This window comes from Salvelinus namaycush, chromosome 5 (assembly GCF_016432855.1).
Source record: "Salvelinus namaycush isolate Seneca chromosome 5, SaNama_1.0, whole genome shotgun sequence".
Taxonomy (NCBI): domain Eukaryota; kingdom Metazoa; phylum Chordata; class Actinopteri; order Salmoniformes; family Salmonidae; genus Salvelinus; species Salvelinus namaycush.
In genome coordinates, this window is record NC_052311.1 from 49087164 (window position 1) to 49105864 (window position 18701).

The 18701-nt window shown below is 41.2% G+C and overlaps 1 protein-coding gene across 1 annotated transcript in view; it reads left to right on the top strand.

Moving 5' to 3' along the window:
- The window catches only part of LOC120047159 (ras/Rap GTPase-activating protein SynGAP-like), a 99249-nt gene that overhangs the window by 58178 nt on the left and 22370 nt on the right, over positions 1-18701 (top strand). The window contains exons 18-20 of the mRNA XM_038992692.1: positions 9824-10006; positions 10810-11021; positions 16734-16815. Of these exons, the coding sequence (XP_038848620.1) occupies positions 9824-10006; positions 10810-11021; positions 16734-16815 (477 nt within the window). The remainder of the gene's footprint in view (positions 1-9823; positions 10007-10809; positions 11022-16733; positions 16816-18701) is intronic.

Here is an 18701-nt window from a genome sequence, read left to right on the forward strand (position 1 = left end):
AATACAATATTGTAACTTTCTATGTGAAAATGCCGAGTAATAAGCGACCAAAGGACAATAAATCCACATCGGAGGCCTACTCCCCACCAAACAACGAGACAGACATGGCGGAAGGCACAGGTAACAACGTGACACTTACAGAACTTACCCGGGCTTTGGGAGAACTATGTGTTGCTATAGCTGAGGATCTTAAGGCTACTATTGCTGAACTGGACACCAAAATCGAGAGCACCATTTGAACGGTCGCTTCGCAGGGCCCGAGTATTGTGGACCTTGAGAAAGCTTCTGAATTCAACGCTGGTAGGATCGACGAGTTAGAGAAGCTATGCACGTCATTGCAGGATAGGGTGCAGAGGCTTTCTGTGAAAGTGGTCGACCTGGAGGGCCGATCCAAACGTCATAACCTTCGCGTTGTTGGTCTGGCAGAGGGGGTGGAGGCTGGCTCTCACCCCACCGACTTCTTCGCCAAGCTATTGAGGGATGCAATGGGATCGGATGTTTTGGCTTCAGATCCCCAGCTGGACCGTGCACATCGCGCCCTTGTCCCAGTGCCTGGACCAGACCAACGTCCTCGTCCAGTAATCATCTGTTGTCACAGTTTCAAGACCAAGGATCTTATCCTGCGCGAGGCTCGAATGAGGGGTAACCTGTTACATAAAGGGCACCCCTTCCGTGTCTATGAGGATTATGCGCCCGATGTGGCAAAGCATCGCGCCGACTACAGAGATGTCATGACCAAACTCCATCTTCGCCCAGCCTTGCTCTTCCCTGCAAGACTCAGAATTACCCCGCCTTCCAGTGAGATGATTTGGTCTCCTCTGTTTTGGACGCAGATAAGTTTATCCAGGAATATACACCAATCCCCCGTACGGGTTAGAGTGCCTTGTCATTATGTGTTAGGGTCTGCTCATGGACTCGAATCCACACTATACCATAACGGGTGAAATCGTATTAAACGGTCTCAGCAAGGGCTACCGAACATGTAAGACGCTGAGCCGACCAATGGAGGGAGGTCAGAGCTCTCATTTAACGTTAGTTTCACTTTCATTCCGGCTGGGTTCAGAGCGATGCCTGTTTGGGTGGCCTTCCAGGTTTGATCATTGACACTTTCGGATGGATATACTTATATTCCCCCATTTTTTTAGTTTTGTTTCGTTATTTATTTTTCAATTCTTACATTATTCTTATTACCATACCATTTATGTATTGCTTGCAGGGGACTGGGGGTGATGGTTGGGAAGGGGCAGACACCTGGATAGCAAGTTGATGTTTTGTGCCGTTCTGCCTTTGTCATAGCCGTGGGCCACTCCCCCGATTAGATTCCCACCAGCCCTCTGCGGTGCTTGTGTCTGTGTAGGTGTGTGTACATTAATTATTATTTGTACTTTATTATTATTTTATCTCTTAGCATTTTAGTATTATTATGTATGTGTATATTTTAAATTAGTGTAGATTATTATTCTGGGGTATGAATGTTTGTGTATGTAGATGTGTGTGTGTGTGTGTGTGTGTATGTATCTATATATATATATATATATATATATATATATATATATATATATATATATATATATATATATATATATATGTATACATTTAAAAAATATATTTTTGTATATATATATATTTATTTTTGTGTGTGTATGTATATATATATATATTTTTTTTTTTTTTGATTGGAGGTACGTTTAATTTAGCAAAATCCTTGTTCCGATCTCCTAACCCACAATATGTAAATGTACTGCTGTCTATGTCGGTTGCTGATGGTTTATGTTTAGACCGGCATTGCTTAGCAATATAATCTTGTGATGCTATATCTTGCTTATCTCAGGGATTGACCCAAGATGACGCTTAAGTGCGCAATATGTTTAAGTTGCAACTTATTCTGTTTAGGTTTATTAGATGCTTATTGAACACTTTATTTGCGGGAGCCTCCTCAGTTCATATGTTAGTAGAAGTTCTAGGATAGTGAGAGGTGAACGTATAGTTGGGATTTTATTTTTGTTTTACCTCTTGTTCGAGGTCGCGCTGTGCTTTTTTGGCATCGGCCAGACAATGTTTATTATTTTTATTTTTCTATGTTTCTCTCCTATTTGTGTATGCCTGTTAAATGTGGGTTGATGGGGGGGGGGGGGGTAAATGTTGGGGAAAGTAGGGGGACAGGGTGGAGAGTAAAGGTACTAGCCGGGGGGGGAGGGGTTGGTTGGATACTGCTCGGGTGTAGGTGCTACATATGCTGATCGTGATGGTTTGGTGCGCTTTCTTACCTTTTTATTGAGTTACATGTTATGCAGGCCACCATAGTAACTACAAACGAGAGGAGGGCGGGGCTTACATTCACTTCCTGGAATGTCAAGGGTTAAAACGAACCAATTAAGAGAGGCAAGGTCCTAGCCCACTTGAAAGCACTCTCGTCTGATATTATATTTTTGCAAGAAACCCATCTGAAAAACAATTCTCATAGCAGACTTAAATGTAGGTGGGTGGGGCAAGTGTATCACTCTAATGTCTCTGCCAAAACGAGAGGCACAGCGATTCTGGTACGGAAAGGAATTCCCTTTCTACATAAAACCCCTATTGCAGATAAAGAGGGTCGTTATGTGATCGTAATAGGAGAGATCCACTCTACTTCTGTAACTCTACTAAATATCTATGGGCCAAACATTGATAACCCCTCTTTTTTCAAAAGAGTCCTTGCCCTGATTCCAGATATCTCCCATACTAACCTGGTCATTGGAGGGGACCTTAACTGTGTGCTAGACCAATATTTGGATAGATCCTCTACCCGGCAAACCCCTACCTCCTATTCAAGCGAATGCTTGAATACCTACATAAAGAATTCTAACTTATTTGATATATGGAGGATCTCTAACCCTACGGGTAGGGAATACTCCTTTTACTCTCATGTTCACAATGTTTATACTCGAATTGACTACTTTTTGGTTGATGCGAAATTACTCCCCTATACCTGTAATGTGAGGTATCATGACATTATAATCTCTGACCATAGTCCACTCACCTTCTCCCTGAGATTGGGTGACATCGTACCAAACAAGAGGGTCTGGAGGTTGAATCCTCAGCTCCTCACAGAACCAACATTCTGTGAACATCTTAAAGACCAAATTACATTTTTCTTTGATACCAACGACAACACAAAGTCTTCCCCAGCATTATTGTGGGAAACACGGAAGGCTTATTTGAGAGGCTGTATCATCTCCTTTCAGGCTGCCAGGAGTAGGCAAAACAGAGGAAAATTGGTAGAACTGGAGGGACAAATTCACTTACTGGATAGGGAGAATGCTAGCCATCCATCTATGGAGAAACACAAAAAAATGACCTCTTTAAAATTTGAATATAATCAGATTCTCTCAGCTAAAATTGCTAAATCTTTTCTCTATGCCAAGCAAAAATATTTTGAGTTTGGTGACAAACCACACAAATTACTCGCCAGACAACTTCGAAAAAATGTGAGTGACCGAATGATTCACAAAGTTAAATCTGCATCTGGGGAATTACTCTCTTCCCCCAAAGACATCAATGACAGATTCCGTCAGTTTTATGAGAATCTATATACATCTAAAGTGGATCCTAACCCCTTAATTATGCAAAACTTTTTGGAGGACTGTAATCTTCCTGCCCTGAACCAGGAAGATTCTAACTTCCTGACTAAGGAAATATGTCTTGAAGAAATTCGAGAAACAATTAAATCTCTAAAGAGTGGCAAGACCCCGGGCCCAGATGGATACCCTGGTGAATTCTATAAAACATTCAGTAACATGCTCTCTCCCTACCTGCACAAAATGTTGGTTTAGGCCAATGAGGATGGAGCTCTCCCATCTACTTTGGATGAGGCGTTCATTACAGTTATACATAAGAAGGGTAAAGATCCGGAAGAGGTAGGATCATACAGCCCAATATCCCTCCTTAATACAGACCAAAAGATTTTAGCAAAAACTCTGGCTAACAGAGTTAGCTTTAATTGGCAAATTGGTCCATTCGGACCAGACCGGCTTTTATCACTAACAGAAACTCAGTCTTCAATCTCAGGCGCCTCTTCAACATTATGTATTCTCAGAGGTTACCTAACGTGGACCTTGCCGTTATGTCTCTTGACGCCGAAAAGGCCTTTGACCAAGTTGAGTGGTCCTATCTATTCAAGGTCCTACAGAAATGTTATATTGGAGATTGTTTATATAGGAACCCTTGTGCGAGAATACTCACTAACCAATCATTGTCACCCCGATTTAACCTTTACAGAGGGACAAGGCAGGGTTGTGCGCTGTCGCCTATGCTCTTCGCCCTAATTATTGAACCTCTCGCTCAGGCGATCAGATCTCATGCAATGCACGGCTATAATACTAAAGATACTCTAAATAAGATTTCCCTATACGCAGATGACATTCTCCTCTATGTAACAGAACCCCAAGCTAGTATTCCAGCTATTCTTGATGTGATTAATTTGTTTGGTACCTTCTCAGGATACAGAATAAATTGTAACAAGAGCAAATTAATGCCCAAACGGTTGCAAAACACCTCTTGGCTAGAACATCTTCCAGTTAAGTTATTTTCAGAAAAGTAGTTACCAAACAATACTCCTCACTATTTAAAGAGAATTTCCCCTCTCTGATGCAAAAACTCAAGGCTCTGCTTGGAAGAATTAATGCCATTAAAATGGTCTTCCTCACACAACTGCTCTACCTATACCAGAACATCCCAGTATTCATACCTAAATCCTTTCATAAACAACTGGACTCAATTATCAATCCTTTCATCTGGGATTATAAAACACACAGGATAGGTAAAAAACACCTCTGTAAATCCAAGATGGAAGGAGGATTGTCTCTCCCAAATTTTATATTTTACTATTGGGCCGCTAACCTCCGTGCTGTTACGTTTTTGCTGGATGACGCACCTCCGTCATCCAGCTGGCTTTGTATAGAGCGGGAGGAGTGTCACCCCTTCTCTATTGGCGCTGTGATTTTGTCGCCTGTCAATCTGGAGATGTCACTTTATCGTAACAATCCTATTATACATAGCACAGTCCGAATCTGGAAGCAAATCCACTTTGAGCTTAGACCAATATCATTGGTTGCCAGGAATCCCTGCTTTGCCCCCTCTAACCTTGATAACACTTTTGAGCGATGGGGAGAGTTAGGGATATGTACCATAGGGGATTTATATATAGAAGGGACCTTTGCTTCCTTTGAGTTGCTGAGGGAAACTTATAATCTTCCCAGAAGAAACTTTTTCAGATACCTACAAATTAGAGACTGTTAGACAACACCTCCCAACATTTGGGAATGCTAAACCTTCCATGTTTGACGGATGCATAAAAATATGCCCCACCTCAGACAAACTGATATCTCGTCTATATGATGCTTTTCAATCTGTTAGCACACCTTCTACAGATGCCATTAAGACAAAATGGGAGGAAGAACTAGGGCCTGACATTTCTGTGGCAGACTGGGAAGATAGCTTGGAGTATATCCACACATGCTCCATTAACTCCAGACATCGTCTCATACAATTCAAGGTATTACACAGATTACACTATTCCAAAACCAAACTGCATAGGATATTTCCTGATACATCCCCTATGTGTGATAAATGTCAGGCTGCGCAGGGTACACCACTCCACTGCTTTGCACTATGCTCTAGCTTGTATGGTTATTGGTGTGGAATTTTTAAGATCCTCTCTGAAGTTCTGGAGACTTCAATAGACCCAGACCCGCTTCTGATAATCCTGGGAGTGTCTGATTCCCTAAACGGATTAACCAACCCCCAAAAACAACTAATCTCTTACAGTCTCATTTCGGCAAAAAAATGAATCTTGTTGTTTTGGAAAAGGAGGGAAGCGCCCTCTACCAAATTATGGCTCAGCGAATTGGCAAACACTGTACACTTAGAAAGAATTAGATATATTCGGAACAATAAATTATCAACATTTGATGAAATCTGGCAGCCTTTCCTCTCTTACTTGGACCAGTCGGCGCTGGGAATTTGTACATCTTAACACACTCTCAATTGTAATCTTTTAATTTACCTTTGGGCAGCATGTGCTGGCCCCGCCACCCGAGCAGTCAGGAGGGGAATAGGGGGGAATAAGGGGGGGATAAAGGGGGAGAATAAGTTGGGGGTGACATCTACCCTCTTTCTTTCTACCTGTTGTTCTCTATGTCGTGTTTTGTATTATTTGTTTTGTACCCAGAACTCTGGGTCTTGTTGTTTCTGTCTGCTCTTTTATGTTTAGATAAGAATTGTATACTTGTCTTTTATACCTATACACCATTCTTGTGTGTGTTCAATAAAAAATATTTGAACGTGAATAAAAGTTGAAATAAATAATTATCTTTACTATTATTCTAACATTTCACATTCTTAAAATAAAGTGATGATCCTGACTGACCTAAGACAGGGCATTTTTACTAGGATTAAATGTCAGGAATTGTGAAAAACTGAGTTCAAATGTATTTGGCTAAGGTGTATGTAAACTTCTGACTTCAACTATATATTATATATATATATATATATATATATATATATATATATACACTGCTCAAAAAAATAAAGGGAACACTTAAACAACACAATGTAACTCCAAGTCAATCACACTTCTGTGAAATCAAACTGTCCACTTAGGAAGCAACACTGATTGACAATAAATTTCACATGCTGTTGTGCAAATGGAATAGACAAAAGGTGGAAATTATAGGCAATTAGCAAGACACCCCCAAAAAAGGAGTGATTCTGCAGGTGGTGACCACAGACCACTTCTCAGTTCCTATGCTTCCTGGCTGATGTTTTGGTCACTTTTGAATGCTGGCGGTGCTCTCACTCTAGTGGTAGCATGAGACGGAGTCTACAACCCACACAAGTGGCTCAGGTAGTGCAGTTCATCCAGGATGGCACATCAATGCGAGCTGTGGCAAAAAGGTTTGCTGTGTCTGTCAGCGTAGTGTCCAGAGCATGGAGGCGCTACCAGGAGACAGGCCAGTACATCAGGAGACGTGGAAGAGGCCGTAGGAGGGCAACAACCCAGCAGCAGGACCGCTACCTCCGCCTTTGTGCAAGGAGGTGCACTGCCAGAGCCCTGCAAAATGACCTCCAGCAGGCCACAAATGTGCATGTGTCAGCATATGGTCTCACAAGGGGTCTGAGGATCTCATCTCGGTACCTAATGGCAGTCAGGCTACCTCTGGCGAGCACATGGAGGGCTGTGCGGCCCCACAAAGAAATGCCACCCCACACCATGACTGACCCATCGCCAAACCGGTCATGCTGGAGGATGTTGCAGGCAGCAGAACGTTCTCCACGGCGTCTCCAGACTCTGTCACGTCTGTCAAATGTGCTCATGTGCTCAGTGTGAACCTGCTTTCATCTGTGAAGAGCACAGGGCGCCAGTGGCGAATTTGCCAATCTTGGTGTTCTCTGGCAAATGCCAAACGTCCTGCACGGTGTTGGGCTGTAAGCACAACCCCCACCTGTGGACGTCGGGCCCTCATACCACCCTCATGGAGTCTGTTTCTGACCGTTTGAGCAGACACATGCACATTTGTGGCCTGCTGGAGGTCATTTTGCAGGGCGCTGGCAGTGCACCTCCTTGCACAAAGGCGGAGGTAGCGGTCCTGCTGCTGGGTTGTTGCCCTCCTACGGCCTCCTCCACGTCTCCTGATGTACTGGCCTGTCTCCTGGTAGCGCCTCCATGCTCTGGACACTACGCTGACAGACACAGCAAACCTTTTTGCCACAGCTCGCATTGATGTGCCATCCTGGATGAACTGCACTACCTGAGCCACTTGTGTGGGTTGTAGACTCCGTCTCATGCTACCACTAGAGTGAGAGCACCGCCAGCATTCAAAAGTGACCAAAACATCAGCCAGGAAGCATAGGAACTGAGAAGTGGTCTGTGGTCACCACCTGCAGAATCACTCCTTTTTTGGGGGTGTCTTGCTAATTGCCTATAATTTCCACCTTTTGTCTATTCCATTTGCACAACAGCATGTGAAATTTATTGTCAATCAGTGTTGCTTCCTAAGTGGACAGTTTGATTTCACAGAAGTGTGATTGACTTGGAGTTACATTGTGTTGTTTAAGTGTTCCCTTTATTTTTTTGAGCAGTGTATATATATATAGGACACACATTACGACAAGAGAGACAACACTACATAAAGATAGCCCTAAGACAACAACATAGCAAGGCAGCAACACATGACAACACAGCATGGTAGCAACACAACATGACAACAACATGGTAGCAGCACAAAACATGGTACAAACATTATTGGGCACAGACAACAGCACAAAGGGAAAGAAGGTAGAGACAATACATCACGCAAAGCAACCACAACTGTCAGTAAGAGTGTCCCCGATTGAGTCTTTGAATGAGATAAAAAAAAAAAGATTGAGATAAAACATTTCAATATCACCTATGCTTTGTTTACTACAGTGACAACTAAAAGATACCAAAAACAATTTAGTCCAATCAACGTAGGCTAAATATAATATGGCTGTCCATGTTTATGATTCCTGTGTGTACGTGTGCGTGCATGCGAGTTTGTGCAAGTCTAAAACACATGTTGACTCACCTGTCAGAGTCTATCTAGAAGATAGTGAAGGAGTCAGGCGCAGGACACAGGTAAGAGTAAAAAACACTGTATTTACTCAAAACAAGAACGTAACAAAAATCGCGTATTAAAACAGGACATCGAACTCCAACACACGAAAGACAATCACGCACAAAACAGAAAGGGAAACGAGAGGGTTAAATAAGGAACATAATTATGCGATGGGAACCAGGTGTGTAAACAGACAAAACAAAAGGGAAAATGAAACATGGATCGGTGGCAGCTAGAAAGCCGGTGACGTCGACCGCCGAACGCCGCCCGAACAAGGAGAGGGAACAACTTCGGTGGAAGTCGTGACATCACCCTACTTGAAGAGAAAGGCCAATGCCATCCTCCTCTCTTTCATGTTGATAAAATAGTCTATCACTCTGTCATACAGTACACGCTTTTATTTTTTGTTGTCCTAGGCTACCTGGCTAAAATGCTTGCTCGCTAGCCTAACTTTCTTTCATGATCAACATTAGCTAGTTAACATTAGCCTTCTACATTTAGATACATACTGAACTTCCATCCTCTCAGGCCAGGGGCACAATGTATGAATTAATAGTTGGATCAGAATTGCCGTTATAAACATTGGCCAGTTCGGAGAATTAAGTAAAACCACAAGTCCAAATCCCTATCTCCACCCATGGCCAATTTAGGAAAGGGCAACTTTATTTAGATAGCTAGCCACCGGAGGACAACTACACAACGAGATTCAACAATTCAAGTTGTTTCTCAATGCGATTTGATAGGAGTGATGCCAAATCCAAACTGGCTTCCCTTGACATTTATATTTTATGCGCCAGGACCATTCACAGTTGAGCTCACTCAGTTTAGCGCAACGCTGATTGGCTATTATTTAATACTTTTTTTTAATCAAGGAAAGCCAAATGCTCGTTGGCTTCTCTTGCATTCAATGCTACGTCCGGCAACAATGTCATACTCTTTTGGCCCAGACAGCATCAGATAGATGGCCTACACATACAGAGACAGAGGGGCAGTGTTTTGCTCGCTCGGATGCTTTCTCCAGTGGGATATATTCAGCCTCTTGCGAATTGAAGGATAATTATGAAACACAGAGAGACGAAAGATAAATGATTTAATCTTTTCTTGTTCAATTTTTGGTGAAAGCCTGGCTTCCCTTGGCACCCATGAATACACGCCACTGCTAGTACTAGTACATATTCTTCATATCTGCTTTTTGTCTTTTTCCCCAGGGTTCTGGCCAGTCGCCTTCGACTCTTAACCCCCCGACCCCGGCCAATGAGAGAACAGTCGCCTGGGTCTCCAACATGCCTCACCTCTCCGCTGACATTACTCTGGAGGCTAACCGCATCGACCGCGAGGAGTTCAAGCTGAAGGAGTACTCCAAAAGCATGGATGAGTCTCGCTTAGACAGGGTAGATACATCTCTCCCACCACAGCTTTTGCAATACAAAGAATGGTAGCCTAAATTTGACATTTTCAATGTGTATGTGTTTATATAAAAAACAGTAGATAATTGTCTTAACAATATACTGTAGCTTTGGCATTGAAATCCCAATCTTCTAGGAAATCGACAGTAACAAAACGATGCCTCAAAAGAATGCAGAATTCGACTTAGCAGCATATTCAGCAGCAAACTGTGAGACTAGAGAACCGTAACACTGATCTGAGTCATATCTCCTTCTTAATGCACAGTGCAGATGTCAGGGATGTGCAAGTCAAGTCTATCAGTGGAGAGCAGATGGTACCGAGACACTTATTTATGAATAATTTAGATAGAAACAGCTGAGGATGAACTTGAACAACAGTGAGTCATTGAAAATAAACAAACTTTTAGCTCGCATATTCATATTTGACCGCATTACCACATTCAGACACCGCATTACCACATTCCTTTGTCCGAGTGAAGGTGTGTTCAGTCAACCCCCCAAAACATTTGTTGGTTGCTTAGTCATGTGTTGCTAATAAACAGTACAAATAACAGTACAAATTTTTTTTTTCAATATATTCCCTTCTGGAGTTATTTTCATAACAGACATAGCTAGATCTTTGTGCATAGTGAGCAAGTGAAAAGGGATAAACTGTGTGTCTTAGACTTTAGTGAACACTGGACAACAATGTGGTTGCCTCCATATTCCATGGTGACTTGTCGACGTGTATGACAATTGCTCAACCATTTTCTATTTCCAATGCGTTCTCTTCTCTCTGTCTGTCTCAGGTAAAGGAATACGAGGAGGAGATCCACTCCCTAAAGGAGCGACTGATCATGTCCCACAGGAAGCTGGAGGAGTATGAGAAGAGGCTCCTTTCCCAGGAGCAGCAGACCAGTAAGATCCTCTCACAATACCAGAGTCGCCTGGAGGACAGCGAGAGGAGGCTACGGCAACAGCAAGTGGAGAAAGACTCCCAAATTAAAGGAATAATCAACAGGTAAAAAGAGGGGTGGTGGAGGAGAAGGAGAATGGAGATGTAGAGATTAAGAGAAAGAGAAGACAGGTGTGGAGAGAGAACAAAAATGGAGTGAAGAAAATTAATTAATGTATTGTTGAGAACTATTGTCTGATTACATTTATCCAAGAAATATCCAACAATCTTCCTTAGGCAGGTGCTGATTTTTGGAAATCATCTGGGGAATATTGATGAATATACAGTATATGAGAGGCTAGATAATGTATAGTTATAAAATAGATACATTAATGTATGGAGAAATAATGGGGAGGCCTCAACCTGCACACTCAAATGTATGTAGGGATATTTTAATTTAAAAAAAGTTAAATGTAACTTTTATTTAACTAGGCAAGTCAGTTAATAACAAATTCTTATTTGCGATAATGGCCTACCCCGGTCAAACTCGGACAATTGTGCGCTGCCCTATGGGACTCCCAATCCCAACCAGATGTGATACAGCCTGGATTCGAACCAGAGACTGTAGTGACACCTCTTGCAGTGCCTTAGACCACTGCGCCACTCGGGAGCCATATATATATATATAATGGGACAGCTTCAAACTAACTGCACATTCATTTGAAAGGTGAGAGGTCAACAGTGAAAACCATTCATATGAATGATTCATGTTTGTACCTTAGGCAATTGGTTTTCACCCAGTCAGTAGGAAAATGTTCATTGAACATTCTTCTGACTAACGTTGACAAATTGACTTGAGATAAGGGACTTGAGAGAGGAAACTATTTGTGTAAATGTTCTGCTTTTGTTCACCACTTCTAATAATCTGCAATTGATAGTTAGATATGTGTCACAGGGAACTTTGCTACTTTTAATCCATTCCAGGGAAGAAGAAATGGAATGAAGACCGAGACAGTTCCTGGCTGTACTTAATGGAACCAATCCCATCCATAACCCCATAACTTGGTGCATAAAGAACCCAAAAGACATGTTTAGGCCCTTTGTGCTATTGCACTATTTGGCAGCCATTTTATTGCCAGTATATCAAACATGCTGCTTGTTTTTTTCCATCAGTAGTTTACCGGCGTCATCTGTGGTGTTTATTCCGATAACCGTAAACTGAGAGGGATTCACCTAGATTGAATCGAAAAGCACAATATGGGACTGAAAGGTGACATCATATGACTTCTATCTGCCCTATACAGTATGAGGCCATAATGGTGTTTTTGATCAAAAATGCATGAAACAAAGACTAAGGTAGTACATGACATCTTGTTGTCATCACCATAACAGCTTGACATGAGGATGAACAATACCAATCTTTACAAACTGCGACCACAGTTTGATAGTATTTCCCTATCTTATGATGTGTAAAGAGAACACAGAGTAAACCTAATTTAGTATCTAAATGACAAGTTCTCCTTCCCCTTTGGCATTGTTACAGTTGACAAGGTAATCTAGAGGATTCTATAAGTAGTGGATGGCTGCAAGGTTTTAAGACAGATTCATATGCTGTCAATGAATGAGATGCTATTAGCGTTTTTTTTATTGTTGATGGTAGAGAGTATGTTTCAAGCAATTTCAATGGCTCAAGTGGTTAAATCCACTGTCCTCCAAAAGGATAATTAACCATACATTCCACATTTCACAAAACCCAAACTTCTATCATTGCTTTTCAAATCTCATTCCCCATTCTTCTTCGAAACTACTTCAGATATTCTTTGAAAGCCTTTTTTTGTGATTTATCTTGGTGCCTCTAGAGTAGCAGTTATGTTTCTTAAGAGGAATATGAAAGATTATATTATATCAAAGAATATCAAACACGCTAGAGTAACACACTTTATCTAAATGTTATCAATACCATACTGAAGTACCAGTACTGTACCAGCCATACCAATAAGGATACTCTAAGATTCTATATGTACATTTTGTTATGATATTACCAATGTAATTAACTATTTTAATCTATTGAAATAGCAATATTGTAGCATTACGAGATGTGCAATAATAGATTACATTTAGCATTTATGAACAAAAGCATTACATATATGTATGTAGGCCTACATTCAGGCACACAAAGATATTGAGTATGTATACCTTACATGCATAGATACATCTATCATATGACCATACATACAGAACTCATACACTTAAAGGTTTTTTCAGGTCCCATTCAGTATCAAATGAACCCATATCAACATAAATTATATTGAGACTTCTGCATGTATGACCATGTATCCTGTAAACCCCTAAATACCATAGATACAGCATATGCAGTACTGTACAAAATAGTTTATAACTTATATCTTTGACTTACACATGGCTGTATAGTGTATTTGAACAAAAATGTTAATCGTGTAGCCAGATGGATATTGGTGCCATTTATCTAAAGTGTTAAGATTTATTTCTGTTATAATTTTGCTCTATGTCGTTGGTTTAAGTTTTGATCTGCAGTAAGTCATAGGAAACCGAAGGGTAAATGGGGTCGTTGTTTGCTAAAGTTAGAGCTTTGAGGGAGTAATTTTTTGAGATACGATGTGGAACAAGAATTGTTCACTATCATAAGATTGCCCCTCTTTTGGCATTGTAGCAAGCATAATATTGGTAGTCTGTATAGATGTATAATATTACATCAGTATTACTTTGAAAGTTTTCATAGAGATATAACTTGTCACTGTGCAATAAAGTCATTTGGATTGACATGGCAAATAGCAGCACATAGTGAGGGTTTACTGTTGATGTACATACAATTGACTACATGTGACCTTTGACTCACCCAATCGCCTGCCTTATTTCTATGTAACAGACAAGTCAGATATCATGACCTGTCCCTGACTTCATATTGACAAATACCCACATTGTTTTGACTGCATGTAAGACTTGACCTGACAAGTACACTACTTGAACTTGAAGTAAATAGATATACAGGTTTAGGTTTGGTACATATCACCCATGTGAATCACTGTCTGCCTTTTTTAGAATTCTACTGTATACTCATGTTACATTTCATTAGATCAGTGCCAATGTTTCAGTCAGTGCATACGTTTGATTCCTTTTCCCTTTCTTATTTTTGTCAAATAAATCCCTGTACATTATTTATGTAATAAAACATCTAACACCAATGTTTGAAACTTCACCTGTGGATTTTCATTATTTATTAATGTTAAGCATCAATTTAGTTGTATGTTAAGCATAAAGATATTCAGAGAATGCTTTCTCTGCGGAATTGCGACAGCTTGATTATGGTGGCAAATGACAATGGGTGATATGTTATCCTCTGTCCAAACCAACCACTCATTTTGGAATAGTTTGACTAAAATCTGTGCTATTTCTGTTTTTAGCTTATCTTATTGGCTCAGTTTTTGCACCAATCACATCGGCTGTCTGGTCCTCACTTTCTCTGTTGCCACTGCACAATGTCCTATACAGTTTCTTCAGAAAGTATTCATATCCCTTGACTTATTCCACATTTTGTTGTGTTACATCCTGAATTAAAAATGGATTAAAAAAAAAATCTCACCCATCTACACACAATAATGACAAAATGAAAACATGTTTTTTTTTATTTTAGCAATTTTATTGAAATACAGAAATATGTCATTTACATAAGTATTCACAACCCTGAGTCAAAATACTGTATGCTAGAGTCACCTTTGGCATCGATTACAGCTGTGAGTCTTTCTGGGTAAGTCTCTAAGAGCTTTGCACACCTGGATTGTACAACATTTGCACATTATTATAACAATTTTTCAAGCTCTGTCAAGCTGGTTGTTGATTATTGATAGACAGCCATTTTGAAGTCTTGCCATACATTTCCAAGTCAATTTAAGTAAAAAATGTAACTAGGCCATTCAGGAACATTCAATGTTGTCTTGGTAAGCAACTCCCGTGTATATTTGCCTTGTTAATTTCTTCGCCACATTTTTTTGCAGTTTTATTGTATGTTGTTGATCCAGTCTCAGTTTTTGCTTATCACAGTCTTTAAACTATAACTGTTTTAAAGTCACTGTTGGCCTCATCGTGAAATCCCTGAGCGGTTTCCTTCCTCTCTGGCAACTGAGTTAGGAAGTATCTTTGTAGTGACGGGGTATATTGATACACCATCCAAAGTGTAATAATAACTTAACCATGCTCAAAGGGATATTCAATGTCTGCTTTTTTTAACCATCTACCAATAGGTGCCCCTCTTTGTGAGGCATTGCAAAACCTCCCTGGTCTTTGTGGTTGAATCTGTGTTTGAAATTCACTGCTCGACTGAGGGACCTTACAATTATCTGTATGTGTGGGGTACAGAGATGAGGTAGTCATTCAAAAATCTAGTTAAGCACTATTATTGCACATTGTGAGTCCATGTAACTTATTATGTGACTTCTTAAGCACATTTTTACTCCTGAACTTATTTAGGCTTGCCATAACGAAGGGGTTGAATACTTATTGACTCAAGACATTTCAGCTTTTCATTTTTAATTAATTTGTAAACATGTTTAAAAACATAATTCCACTTTGACATTATGGAGCATTATGGGGTAACCCCAGCCAGTGACACACAATCTCAATGTAATCCATTTTAAATGTGGAAAAAGTCAAGTGGTGTGAATACTTCTTGAAGGCACTGTATTAAAATGAGTCATTCCTTTTGTGTAATTAGTCCTCTCTCAGCATTCTGTTCATCTCAGGAGTTTAACACTCTGAAGTTCATCCACTTTGTCAGCAATTTTTCACAGCTTTTCTGTATGACGTTAAATGAAAACAACCATGTCATTCAGGCGGAAAGTAGATGTGATAAGATTGAAGACAATGAAATCTATAATGAGCAGAGCAGAAGAATTTCATTACCTCAGAAATATTGACCAGGTAGGAGTTAGGATGTCATATGTACCCTTGTTCATTGAATCTCCATCACCAAACAGCTGATCGCCATCTTGGATTTGACTTCATGATTGCAGACTTTTAATTCATCCTTCACCTTTTGTGTCTGAAGAAAATATCAGAACCATTGCCTTGAATGACCCAGATCTTGAAATTCCAGAGGCAAGTATTTAATGATCCATGTTCCCTTCTCTGGAAAATAATTCTGATGCTGAGTAATCGTGTCAAAATGTGAATTTGCAAGGCAAGAAAAATATCCTGTGGAGACTGTAGCAATAAGCTTCCAAATATCCCTGCAAGACGACTCTTTGAAATTGTTATAACAAGGATTTGGAATCTGTATCATGTTGTGTCAGTTCAACTATTCCATGAGGATGAGGATGTATTGCTAATTAAACCCCATTCAGAACACGATGACGGCAAAACACCACAATCTAGACATCATTAGGCATGATTACATTGGAAAACACCCTGAATTGGACAGACACATCATGCTGAATCCCTTGGGGAAATATGCACTTCAACTGCCTCAAAAATGCTTCCTCGTATTACTAGAGCAGTGTATGTTAAACAGTTACAGCATTGGTTGAATAGATTATAATTTGGCTACCAGAGGTTTTAACAACACTACTATAGACCAGGTAATCGGTATAATTGACAAATCAACGTTTTTCAGGGCAATGACAGATCCAGCTTGCACCTGGACAGTCTTTATAAGCCTTACGCATTACACTTAGCTACTTAGTGTCTAGTTAACTCACAATTCTCTCACAACTGTTTGAACTCTCTCTCTCTCTCTCTCTCTCTCTCTCTCTCTCTCTCTCTCTCTCTCTCTCTTTCTCTCTCTCTCTCTTTCACTCTCACTCTCAGACTTATGGCTGTGGAGGATGAGATAAGGGGAGGAGCCGTGGTTGAGCCGCCAAAAGCTAACGTTAGGGTCTTCGCCGATCAGGTCTGTGATTTTCTTCTTCCGGTCGCCATGTCTGTAGGATGGCCTGTGTCTTTATCTCTCTATCCTTCTCTATGTTGTTTTCATCTCTTTGTTGATTTGTCCCTTTATTTTGTCTAGACAAGTCCTTGGGTTTGGGTGAGACTGTCATTTGTCTGTCAATCCGTTTAGGTGCTTTGAAGGTCAAAGAACGTCTGTTTACATCTTGTGTCTGTCTCTCGATCAATCTGTTTATATTCTGTCTGACCACATCCGGGTTGTAATCAAATCAGCGTCTGTGATAACTGTACATCTCAGACACGTCTATCAACTTTGTGTGAACTATATGTATTAAGTCAAGTTGTATTACCAGTCCAACACAAATGCAAGACAAAATACACGACTATTGAACAGTTTTGGTCCTGAGGATGAGTTAATTTGTCAGGCCGACAACGTCTCCAGCATCCACACTCAATGTCTCTCGGTCCATGCTTTTAGCCAGCCACTCATCTCCTATCAAACTCGTCAGGCCCGCCCTCAATCATGAGTCATGCTGCAAAGACATACCAGCTTTCAGTGTGTGTGTGTGTGTGTGTGTGTGTGTGTGTATCTGTGTCTGTGTCTGTGTGTGTGTGTGTGTGTGTGTGTGTGTGTGTGTGTGTGTGTGTGTGTGTGTGTGTGTGTGTGTGTGTGTGTGTGTGTGTGTGTGTGTGTGTGTGAAAGAGACAGAGTGTGTCAAACCCCAATGTCTCTTGCAAACGACATCACAGATGTATGCTCAAGCTTCTTTCATTCGTTTAAATCAAATCCCTGTTCCACCAGAAGATGAGTCCCACCCAACCGCTTCCCCAATCCAAACTCCTTCATCCCGATTATTCAGACTGAGCACCGGTCAAGCCCACCCTCAATCATGAGTCATGCTGCAAAGACATGCCTGATTTCTGTGTGTGTGTGTGTGTGTGTGTGTGTGTGTGTGTGTGTGTGTGTGTGTGTGTGTGTGTGTGTGTGTGTGTGTGTGTGTGTGTGTGTGTGTGTGTGTGTGTGTGTGTGTGTGTGTGTGTGTGTGTGAAAGAGACAGAGTGTGTCAAACCCCAATGTCTCTTGCAAACGACATCACAGATGTATGCTCAAGCTTCTTTCATTCGTTTAAATCAAATCCCTGTTCCACCAGAAGATGAGTCCCACCCAACCGCTTCCCCAATCCAAACTCCTTCATCCCGATTATTCAGACTGAGCACCGGTCAAGCCCACCCTCAATCATGAGTCATGCTGCAAAGACATGCCTGATTTCTGTGTGTGTGTGTGTGTGTGTGTGTGTGTGTGTGTGTGTGTGTGTGTGTGTGTGTGTGTGTGTGTGTGTGTGTGTGTGTGTGTGTGTGTGTGTGTGTGTGTTCAAAAGAGCGTGCGAGAGAGAGTGAGTATGTGTCAAACCACAATGTCTCTTGCAAACAACATGACACATGTACGCTCAAGCTTCACTGAGTCCCACCCAGCCACTTCCCCAATCCAAACTTCTTTATCCCAATCTGAGTCAAATCAGACTCAAAGAGGCAACAGACATTTTCTGACATGCAGAGATAAAAACAAAAGCAGAAAGTTTGAGCGGTGTGAACAGACAGTGCTCCCGCTATGTCCCAGATAAGAATGCAGCTGAATGCAGCACCCCTGCAAGGTGTCGAACGGTCAGAGCTTCAGCCACGCTTCCTCAAATGAGCAGTGATCCAATGCGTCTCTCCTGTTATTTCTCCATTCTGTACACAGCTCCCCCAGTGAGGGAGAGAGAGGGTGAGGGAGAGGAAGGGAGGGAGGGAGAGGGAGAGATTAGCCAGAAAGGCTTAGAAACTGTGGTTGAAAGGGGGTAAAGCCGTCCAGCGATGCATGGCGTTGTGTTCAGTTGCCAGACAAGCAGC